This window comes from Berghia stephanieae, chromosome 3, assembly GCF_034508935.2.
Source record: "Berghia stephanieae isolate SIO BIC M18660-M18661 chromosome 3, UCSD_Bste_1.3, whole genome shotgun sequence".
Lineage (NCBI taxonomy): Eukaryota > Metazoa > Mollusca > Gastropoda > Nudibranchia > Aeolidiidae > Berghia > Berghia stephanieae.
The window spans coordinates 35,943,129-35,955,463 of record NC_088362.1 but is presented as its reverse complement, the minus strand read 5'-3'; the positions used below and the strand labels follow the sequence as shown (position 1 = coordinate 35,955,463).

General features: G+C 37.9%; 1 protein-coding gene across 1 annotated transcript in view; it reads right to left on the bottom strand.

Annotated features, from left to right (window-relative positions):
* LOC144967647 (homeobox protein cut-like 1) overlaps positions 1 to 12,181 on the bottom strand; it is a 359,614-nt gene extending 347,433 nt beyond the window's left edge. Inside the window, exon 1 of the mRNA XM_078905166.1 lies at positions 12,081 to 12,181. Within this exon, the coding sequence (XP_078761292.1) occupies positions 12,081 to 12,143 (63 nt within the window). The 5' untranslated portion in view covers positions 12,144 to 12,181. The remainder of the gene's footprint in view (positions 1 to 12,080) is intronic.
* Between the last annotated feature and the right edge of the window lie 154 nt (positions 12,182 to 12,335).

Genomic DNA, 12,335 nt, shown 5'->3' with positions numbered 1-12,335 from the left:
AATCTCTAGGACTGAGTGAGTCAAAAGTCAAGTGATCTATTGTCACTGGGTAGCAGCGCTGGGATTATGTGTGTGTGTGTGTGTGTTTGTTTGTTGGGGGAGAAGAAGAGAATCAATTATGAAGGAGAAAAACCATCCATTGAAATATACCTTAAGCAGATCTCACACAGGCAGCTGATAAGAAATAATTTATTTTTATAAAATAAAAAAAAGTGAACTTTTATATTGCGCAATATCCCTTAAACGTGCTCAAAGGGTCCCCGACCAACAGCAACACCGTAACATATAGAGCGATATTATATTTTTTCCCAACTGAGACAATGCTGTTAACGGTCAGGTACTCATTTTACACCGGAGAACAGTGAGAGAATGTGAGTAAAGAGACTTTTCTAAGGACTCAACTATGCGCAATACCTGGGACCTTCCAAAACAAAACAAAAACAAAAGATAGAAAGAAAAATACAATACACAATATTAAACAATCATTTTTACCAAGAGAGACAACGCTATTACCAGTGAGGTACTCTTTTTACATCTGAGCTCGGTGAGAGAAAGTGAGTAGTAAAGAGTCTATCCAAAGGACTCAACTATGCGACAGTCAGAGCAGGACTCAAATTCTAAACCTTCCAGTCCAAAGGTGAGTGATGTACCATACGACCGCTTAATTTTAATTTAGTATTTCACTATTCTTAAAAAAGAGCTTTGTCAGATTTGATCTTCAAAATATCTGTAAAGCACAAAGATTAAATCTGTATAAAACAGGGATGTAAATGCAAAGTTGAAAAAAATTCTGAAATTCTGCGAGCTCATTTCAATAGTCTAAACTCCAAGTGACACACCAGGAATGAGGTGATAAATGTGACAACATTTTTAGGACTTTTGAGTCATAAGTCTCAGAATAAAATCTAAATATTTTGTTTATGGATGGATTTTAATGATTTATGTCTCCTTTTTGTCAGGAGGAAATACCATTATTTGGTGTTGTTCATGCTTAAATCAGTGCCCATTTAGTATTATCCTTATCTTTATGGATTAAACAGGGTTAAATTAGTTTGGGATACGTACTGAAAAAAAATCAGAATTTTGGAATTCTTAACTTATTTTCACTGCACGTAATCCAACACCTAAACTTTTATATCAAAATTATATTCAGGTCAAAATATTACCCCAATGACTAAATGAATCTGACAATAATAAAAACTCGTACTCAAATTTCAACAGCCATATCATTACTAAGGCCAATTTTGAGATTGGAAAGATGGTCACCTCCCGATATTTATCATTTTCTCAGGCCCAAACCCTTCTGCTAATAACAAAGGCAATAAGAAGTAGATTACAATTAAAATACTACATTAGGTTTAGAATCGTGTTAAAAGTTAAAAGCCCTTTACTTTATTGGTGTAGCTTTCAATGAGAACAAACAAATTTGATTTTTTCCCCACCACAGTCAAACGTTCGTGGCAGTCTCAACCAGAAATGAGACCCCATCGAAATTTCTCATAAAGACCAAGGCTAAGGGAAATGTATCTTCAGACTCATTATGACTGAAATGAATTGCAACACACAGGAATTACTTACAGAAACAGAAATACATTCCAATTGAGCCTTAGGAAGAAAGTGTAACAACAACTCAGAACTCAGTCATGAATACTCGATATATATCCACCATCTTCTACTTTCGATTCTGCAGCCCATGTTTTGCTTCCGGAAAACTAAAAATAACCCTCCTTGTTTACACAACAGATGTGAATCTAGTTCCGAATTAAAATTAGGAAAATTCGGAAATTCGAACGCTATCAATCCTTAGTACTTCCGAATTTTAATTCGGAAGCTGTCGTGGAAATAAGTTGAATGGTTAAATACACGTATAACAAGGCTACCACACACTCAGGCAGCTTCCCCCGCGTATTGCTGACTGCGGTATAGGCTATCCGGTATTGCGTGTTCATTACGTGGCTGTATGTGTGTGTGTAGCGCGAGATTCAATATGCTATTCATTCGATTCATTCAACAGTTCCATGCTTATCGTGTTGCGTCTGTTTGTTTTAAACAATTAAAGTTTAATTCATGGATTACCATCATAGATGTGGATTATAATATTGTGTTCAAGTACAAGTCTTCAAACCACTTCGGATTATTTCTACATTAATACTTTGTTCGATTTATGTATTAATTGTAAACAGGAATAATGGCATTGTGATTCGTTTGCTTGTTTCACTAGGCCAAGGCATTCTTTATGAACAGTAATGGCGTGGTGCTTGTGATTATGTGTCGGTTCAAGATTTGATTGACCAGTGTGTTGCTTTGTTTTAGTTTTAAATTGGTTCTCTCGTATAAATTATTGGACATACATCGAATTATTTGTTTTAAAAAAGTTTTAAATAACTAATAATAACAAATCTACTTTTCAAGTCATGGCTATTCAGATATATTTCTTTACTTTATCCTCATCTATATCCTTATCCAGACTTGGGGATGATATCTAGTGATAGAAGTAATATAATAGTATAAGATATTGCCATATCTTATTGCGGATCATTGTTTAATAAATTCTTTCATTGAAATGTACTGAGTGCTGGATTCAAGCGCAGATTATACTTAGAGGAAAGTGAGAGGGGAAGAGAGAAGGGGGGGGGGGGGGGCATGCTTAGACATATTCAGTGTTGCCAAAACTTCGGTCTGGAGCAAAAAATTCCGGGTTACGGGCAACCTCCCTCAAATTCCGGTGAGGTCAATTTGTTCCAAGGATACCCCCCCCCCCCCCCCCCCTCCTTTCCGACCACCTCATCATCATCGCTGCCACTACTACTATAACCATCATCACCATATCATCAATACCACAACTACTACAACCACCACCACTACATCATCATCACTACCTCTACTACTACAACCACCAAAACCACATCATTATCACTACCACTACAACTACACCACCACCGCATTATCATCACTACCAGTACTACTACAGTCATCACTACCACCACTATTACAACAACCACCACCACTACTGCAACCACTACCACCACATCATCATCACTACCTCTACTTCTACAACCACCACCACCTCATCATCACAACCACTACTACTAGAGCCACCAACACCACATCATTATCACTACCACAACTACACCACCACCACCATATCATCATCACTACAACTACTACTACTACTACTACTACTACTACTACTACTACTACTACTACTACTACTACAACCACCACCACTACATCATCATCACTACTACTACAACCACGAACACCACCACCTTTATCATCGTCACCACTACTACTACAACCACCACAAAAAAAAAATCATCACTACCACCACTACTACAAGCGCCACCACAACCTCCACATCATCATCATTACTACCACTACTAATACAACCACCACCACGACATCATCATTACAACTTCTACTGCAGCCACTACCACCACATCATCATCACTATCACTACTACAACTACAACCACCACCACATCATACCAGCATTACTACTACTACTACTACTACTACTACTACTACTACTACTACTACTACTACTACTACTACTACTACTACTACTACTACTACTACTACCATCGCCACCACATCATCATCACTACCACCACTACTACAACCACCACCACATCATCATCATCGCTACTACTACTACAAGCACCACCATCACCTCATCATCACTACCACTACTACTACCCATCACCACCACATCATCATCACTACCACTGCTTCTAAAACCACCACCACCACATTATCATAATTATCACAACTTCTACAAACACCGCCACTACATCATCACCACTACCACTACTACTACAACCACCTCCTCATCATCACGACCACAACTACTACAACCACCACCACCACATCATCATCGTTACCACTACTACTATAACCACCACCATCACATCTTCATCACTACCACTACTACTACAACCACCAACACCACATCATTATCACTACCACAACTACTACACCACCACCATATCATCATCACTACAACTACTACTACTACTACAACCACCACCACTACATCATCAACACTACTACTACAACCACCAACACCACCACCACCACATCATCGTCACCACTACTACTGAAACCACCACATCATCACTACCACCACTACTACAAGCGCCACCACAACCTCCACATCATCATCATTACTACCACTACTAATACAACCACCACCACGACATCAACATTACCACTTCTACTGCAGCCACTACCAACACATCATCATCACTATCACTACTACAACTACAACCACCACCACATCATACCAGCACTTCTACTGCTACTACTATTACTACTACTACTACTACTACTACTACTACTACTACTACTACTACTACTACTACTACTACTACTACTACTACGACTACTACTACTACTACTACTACTACTATCATCGCCACCACATCATCATCACTACCATTACTACTACCCATCACCACCACATCATCATCACTACCACTGCTACTACAACCACCACCACCACATCATCATCTCTCTCTCTCTCTCTCTCTCTCTCTCTCTCTCTCTCTCTCTCTCTCTCTCTCTCTCTCTTTGTCTATCTATCTGTGCGCACGTGTGTGTGTGTGTGTGTGTGTCTGTGTGTGTGTACGTGTCTGTACGTCTGCCTCGATCTCTTCCATCTATCTATATTCCTCACCTCTCTTTTACTTTACTTCTCTTTGAAGACTTGATATTCTTAACATAATACGTTACGAAAGTAAATACAAAGACATTGTACACTCTCTTATAGACCCCCCCCCCCTCCCCCCAACCCCAACACACAGACCATAATTAATTAATGCAGTTGCACAATGCCGGGATTACGGTGATCCATGCGTGTAAATTTGATGTGTAGCTGCGTGTGGGCCGTGCAAAGCAATGGCCTACACACTCGGCTGTGGCGAGCGGGTGAATCTGCCCGGTGTGAGTGCCCTGACACAACAGTAGTGTAAATTAAGTGTTTCAGTACATTGAAAATGGATATTCACTACAAATTCTCTATATGTACAGCAGTATCTCTTATCACAAGAGTTGTTGGGAGTGAGGTATTAAGAAATATTTAAATTGTTTGGGGAAGCTAGAAAATGTCTGAAAAATAGGAAATCCTAATAATTCTGAAAGATTTACATCCCTGATAAAACGAGCTATCTCGAGACATTTATCACAAGATCTGTTGCTGTCCAATCAATGAAACAGTAACACACCTTTGGTTTGAATGTCAACCTCTTGAAGACCTGAGATACACATTCCTCCCACCAAATCCAAACATCAGTAACACACTGTAATATAGTCACCTAGAACAACTACAAACTTCTAACTAGTGCCGCGCTGAGGACCGGTCCCACGGTCTTTTAGCTGTGAACCGGGGATCGGTCCCATAGTAAAGACCGGCGGCGGTCCTCACTTCTTATCACCTTTCAACGGTCTCGTGCCATTCTACCTCCCCAGCGATTCGTTGGCTCGGTTGCCTATCTTCCACCAATCACCACCCATCCCACTTAATTAATCACACCCACCCCCCTTTGCATACACTAAACGACACAGACGACCATAGAGGCAGACGACCACCTCCCTCCACTCCGCAAACCGCCCTTTCGTGTGTGAGATGGGGGGAACAGGAGGCAAACGCCTTGGACGATTCCATTATACGGGGTAAATTTCAAAATTTACTACACCATAATGATCGCAATGACAATGATCTATGATGAAGGCATGACCCCTCTTCTCTATTGCGTTATTGTTTGAAATGCATGTGACTACTAAAGATGTTTGTGTTTGTGTTTGTGTGCGTGTGTCGAACCTAGCAAGTAGCAAGTCCGATTTTTTGTTTTCTTTTGTCCATCTCTTGTCACCACTCCTTTCTATCACATTGTTGTCATTTAAAATAATACAATAATATTAAAATTTCGTTTGGTGTTTTAACGAATCAAATAATATGAGTTTCATTAGTTTCTTCCTTCCCAAAAACCCGGTTATAACGTCTGTATTTTAAAAAAGTCCAATAGAATATTTGGGGACCCCGATAGCTCAGTTGATAGAGCACTCTCTTTGTACGCAAAGGGCCAGAGATCGATCCCGGGTGCAGTCAAGTTTTTTCTGAGTCCCTGTCTACTCAGCAGTGAATGGGTAGCTGGGTTTGTTAGATCTGGCAAAAAGTCACCATGGACACCACTTATTACTTATTAACTTATTACCGCATCCACCCCCTCTTATTATAATAATAATAAATGGCATTTATATAGCGCTTTACCCCGTTGTCACAGGCTCTAAGCGCTTTACAGTGATATAAAACAAAACATATTACAGTGAGACAAGTGTGAAGGAAACGTGATACGAATTCAATTTAACAACAACAAAATATGAAAATAATATTGCAACATTATGACGTAAAAAGATAAAACTTTAAGCGAGATTTGAACGTTGTCAACTAATCCGAGCATCTCACGTGTGACGGGAGAGAGTTCCAAAAATGGGGGGCCGAAAATTGAAAAGACTGTTCACCTATTTTACGCAATGGCTTAGGTTTGACAAGGATTGATTGGTCATTGCTTGACCTCAAGTTTCTATTGGAGACATATATGTTTAGAAGGTCTTTAATATAGGAGGGACTGTTCGTGCTTAGGGATTTGTAGACAACAGTACAAATCTTATAGGCAACTCTTTTTTCAACAGGAAGCCAATGTAACTCACGGAGAAGAAGAGTTGCTGACGGGTATTTTTTGTTATTGCGTACAATGAGCCTGGATGCGTTATTTTGAGCAACCTGAAGTTTGCTAATTTTGTCTTTAGTTAAATTCGCCCAAAGGGAGTTACAATAGTCCAATTTAGATAAAACCAAGGAATTAATTAAAAGTTCTGTTATATGCTTCGGTATTAAATTACGAATTTTGCTTATTTTTTTCATTTCTATGTACATAGATTGTATGGTGTTATTCACGTGGCTTATCATGGAAAGGAAAGATCTTTATCAATGATGACGCCAAGGTTTTTTGCTTTATTTGAAAATTCTATTGTGCTATTTCCGAGAGTAATTAGTGATTTATTTGCCTGTTTAAGGATACTCGGTCTTCCACACATTAAAATCTCAGTTTTACTATCATTTAATTTTAACTTATTGTGGTACATCCAAGATTTAATCTCATTAAAACAGCTCGTAATTCGTTGTATTAAGAACTGTAAATTACTAAGGGGTGCTGAATCATATATTTGCGTATCATCTGCATAAAAATGATAACTCAGATTGAATCTGGATATCACACTAGAAAGGGGCTGCATATATACAGTAAAAAGGACAGGGCCAAGAACAGAGCCTTGTGGCACTCCAAAATTTAGTAAAACTTGTTCTGACTGAACACCATTCACCACGACAGTCTGCCATCGATCCTGTAAATATGATGTAAACCATTTAAGGGCAATTCCTTTTATGCCGAACGTATTTTCTAGTCTTCTTAACAAAATGTCATGGTCAATGGTGTCAAAGGCAGCTGAAAGATCTAAAAGGCATAATACATTGATATTGTTAGCATCAGCATTACATAACAAGTCATTAAAGATTTTAAGAAGCGCCGTTTCAGTACTGTGTTGATGTTTGTAGGCTGACTGAAAGGGTTGTTCCAAACTGTTGTTCTTAAGATGAGATGTTAATTGTGTAAGAACTACCTTCTCCAAAAGTTTTGACAAAAAAGGTAAATTTGATCATCATCATCATTGCCTTTTTCACCCTGGTTCAGGGTATAGGCCACAGACAAACAGTTTCCATCCTTCTCTATCCTGAGCCAACTTTTTTATCTCATTCCAGGTCTTACCACTTCTCTGTATATCAGCTTCTTTAATTCTTCTCCATGTTCCTCGTGGCCTTCCCCTTGATCTTCTGCCCTGAGGGTTCCAGTCCAATACTTTCTTTGTTATAGTTGAGTCATTCTTTCTAAGCGTGTGTCCAATCCATCTCCATCGTCTTCTTCCTATATCCTCTCCCACTGGTTTCTGCTGTGTTCTTTTCCATACTTCTTCATTTTTTATTCTATCCATCCATTTTATTCTGAGTAGCTTACGCATGCACCTGTTTACGAAAATCTGTACCCTCCTTATACATGCCTGTGATGTTGTTCCAAACTGTTGTTCTTAAGATGAGATGTTAATTGTGTAAGAACTACCTTCTCCAAAAGTTTTGACAAAAAAGGTAGATTTGATACAGGACGATAATTGTTTAATATATTGTGGTCCAGTGATGGTTTCTTCAGAAGTGGTTTGACGAGGGCACTTTTAAAGCACGATGGAACTTCGCCAGTCAGTATGGATGTATTTATGATTGATGTAATGGATGGTAATAATGTATCGATGGAGCTGGCCAAAAGCTGTGCTGGTAGGGGATCAAGGTCGCAGGATTTAATGGGGGCTTTTTTTATCAACTCGTTTATGAAACTAGGTGAAACTGGTTGGAACTTGTCTAAAGGGGTACCACAGAATGTATTTGTATCTATAAATGGTTCATGCCGATCTAGTTCTGAACGAATGTTATGGATTTTGTCTTTATAACTTATTATAACTTCACGTCTCTCTCTTACTCTTCAATGCTCGCTGCCCTCTAATGTGTGTGTGTGTGTGGGGAGGGGGGGGGTAGGAGTTGCGTGTGTGTATCAACGCCACGAACAACTCGATCAACGCCTTGGGCGATGCCATTATCTCCATTAATGGGGATAAATTTCAAATTTTATTAAATTATCGAAGTAACAATGAAGTACGGTGAGCAAATAAAGAAGGCATCACCCCTCTTCTCTAATTAGGTTACAATTTAAAATGAGTGTGACTACTCCGTGTGTTTTACTCCTGTAGACCACGGTTTTCATCGTGTAGCGGTCTTGAACGGTTCAAGAATGAACGATCCCACGGTCTCAAAGGTCAAAACGGTTCGAACTTCCGACAGTCTCTCAGGAATGTTCAATGTCGAAAAGGACCGGTCCTTGCGGTTTTCATTTCCCAGGGACCGTAGGCCTTAAGCTTGCCAAGGACCACCCCGCACTACTTCTAACTTCTACGTCATGGCACAAGACCGAAGAGCTAGAGCTCAGGTAGTCGCTGGTTTGGATAAGTAAGTAAGCAAGTTGCTGTCCAATGATTGGTTATTTCCTTCTAGATTGTATAAGAAAGTTGTTGCAAACATACCAACGGGTCAAGCTGAACAAAACGACCTATTTTGCTGCTTGGATATTTTGAAAATTGAAAAATTTTTATATGGAAATTCAATTTGAGCACATTTTGCAATGAGAATGATGATGACCCGAGCTCATAAAAATTTTTTTTTTTATAGAGATCGCCCCCACCAGCAGATCTAATAATAAATACACAGTAACGCCAACTGTTACAAAAATTCGTAGAATTATGAAACTTTTGACTCCAGTATCTGAACGTCTTGAGCGTTTCTAAGTCCTCTAAAATTCATTGAAAATGACGGTTGATGCCAGAGTACTTAATTTTAAGGATTTAGACATGGTATTCAAACCTTAAAAGGGTAAATTGTTGATGTTTAAAGTGAACTACAGTGACTACAATTTTTATCTCATGAAAGGTGGAATGGGGGGTTGAGAGGATAACACGAGAAGGGCAGTAGAATGAACATTTCTGCACAAGACAACATTTTTAAGGTAAGCAGAAATCCACGACAACAATAGTAATAATAATAATAATATAATCAAAAGAATAGATTAGTTCTCAAACTTGAGGTTTCCACTTTATAAAGAAGAGAGAAAGGGGAGATGAGGAACAAATGAGCTTATCATAGAGAAGGCCAATGACCGGGATGATTGGCACTGCATTGTGAATCGGCATCCTGCAAGCCCCCCCCCCCCCCCCCCCAACAACCCCTTTACCCAACCATGCAGAGCCTTGTAGAATATGGCAAAAGATTGTTGTTCTTTTCTGATTCAGCTTTATCATTTTCACATTTGTATATGTACATCCTGTGTCACTTATAATAATCAACAAATATGTAAAGTTCATGTATGACTCTACTTGCTCTTTCCTGAAATTGTAACTGATTTCTGTTTTTAATTATCAACAGCAGATTTTGACTTTTTAATATCATTACCACTACCAAAAGGAGTCACAAAACACTACTACCAAAAGGAGTCACATATACCCATATCTGAGCAAAGCAACAGTCACAGAAACTACTACCAAAAGGGGTCACATACATATACCTATATCCGAGCACAACAACGGTTACAAAAAAATAACCAAAATAAAAACCCATCAAAACTTTGGTTTTAAAAATCTGAATTTGAAAGAAACATCAAATATTTGCCCCAATCAAACAGTTACAATATAATATAACACATAAACCTGTATAAATGCAGGTCTGCGAATACAATGGACATTGCAGAGTCAACCCAACCTTTGGAAGATTTGTCATCGATTGGCATGCAAGAAAAAACCTCAAGCATCATCATATCCACTGAAAAAGGACTCAACTCAATATATTTTTAAAAAGCCCAAAAAAACTGTTGGTTTGGAATCCCATGTAAAGCATCTTGAGCACATAAAAAAGACAATACAATGTTAAAAATCTCAAAATCCAAATGGAAAATCCTCATCCAGAAGTGGATTCCTTTGATTGATGATTACAATTTTGATTTCCTTTCCATTTAAATTATAATTCAAGACAATGTTATAAAATAAAGACGTTATTCTCACCTAGCAAGAAAAATTGAGTTTATAAAAAAATTTAATTACCAAAGGTCTTAACCAAATCCCTAGAAATTACTAGAAAAAGATTCAAAACCCTGTCCATTGTTTTAAGGCTACAGCAAGCCAATTCTACATACTTCAAGTTCAGGAACCGACACCTGCCTACACTCTTTCTTTCCCTCCACCATTCGTTTATGGAATGAGCTCCCTCAAGAATTGATAAATACACAAAAAACAATACAAACCCAACAAAACTGTATGTATAATTGATTCCTTTACGTAAGTGAAAACATCTGCTAAATAAATTTACATGAAATATGAAATAAAACTATAGATATATTGACTGAAATAATTATCAAAATTTCCAAAATATTAGATAGTAACAGTAAGATCAAATATCTTGAACACTCTAAGTAACTTGCCAATGGCAAATAGCCTTATCATTAGAGGACTTGTGGTTAAACATGAAATCAGTAACTCGGCAACAGTAGGTTGAACAGCCCTACACTACAAATCATATTGTTCCATTCATGCACCTCCTGACACCCCATTATATTTATATTCTTTGATTATCTCTTATCCACACCATTCATCATCATCACTATCAACTCTGACTGGACTCCATTGCCAATTATGAATTAAGAATAATCTCCATATATACACATTTTAAAGTTAAAGTAGAATTAATTAAAGTTAAAGTGCTTGAATATGATGAACATGCAGACCATTTTAATTAATAATGGCAATGGAGAGTAAGTTTGAGTTGATTTGTTGGGGTTAGACTTAGCCTACGGCTTATTATTATATTTCTTATCGTGGCGACATTTACATAGATCTAACATAAATATGTACACGTAGAAAAAAAGCCACACAAGAGTACGCCAACAACAGAAAGCAAACGAAACGTAGTGAAAAAATAATAAAAAACAAAATCAAAATTTTAAAAATAAAAATGTACGTCGTTGTCCATCCCAATTCAATCAATCGATTACGAATAAAACCCATCATTGATGAATTACAACACAACGATCAATCTCTAAAAAAAAAGGATTAGAATTTGTAGTTTGAGTGAGGGGGGTTGGGTGGGGGCGTTGGAAACCATCATATCGGAAATATAAATTTTATTTGGTTAATCACCCCAAACTCCATCACACTCCCCACCACATTAGACAGTCCAAGACGGCAGCTGCTAACTCCCGAACATAAAGAGTTTCAATCGCCATATTGATTATTTTGGATATTCCATCGATAGAATAAGAGACAATCAAAGTCGGATAACTTTTAGATACAGACAATAAACGAGCACATGATCGACACAAATGACTGTTGTCACAATAAAAATTAAAATAAAATGGTCAAATTTTAATTAGCACTGACCTGTAATTCTTGCAAATCGATATTTTTCCAATACTGGTACATCGACTGCACGTTCGCAGCCATCTTGAACGGGATTATAGACTTGATCGATTGGTCACATGACCTCAACACGATCGGAAAAACCCTTTAAGCAAACTTTTATGTTATTATTCTAACGTTAAATTAATTTTATGCACTGTTATTGATTTAACTCACAATATTTTTAAAAATTACTTTCAACAGATTATATTCTATTATTTTAGCACATCTACTGGG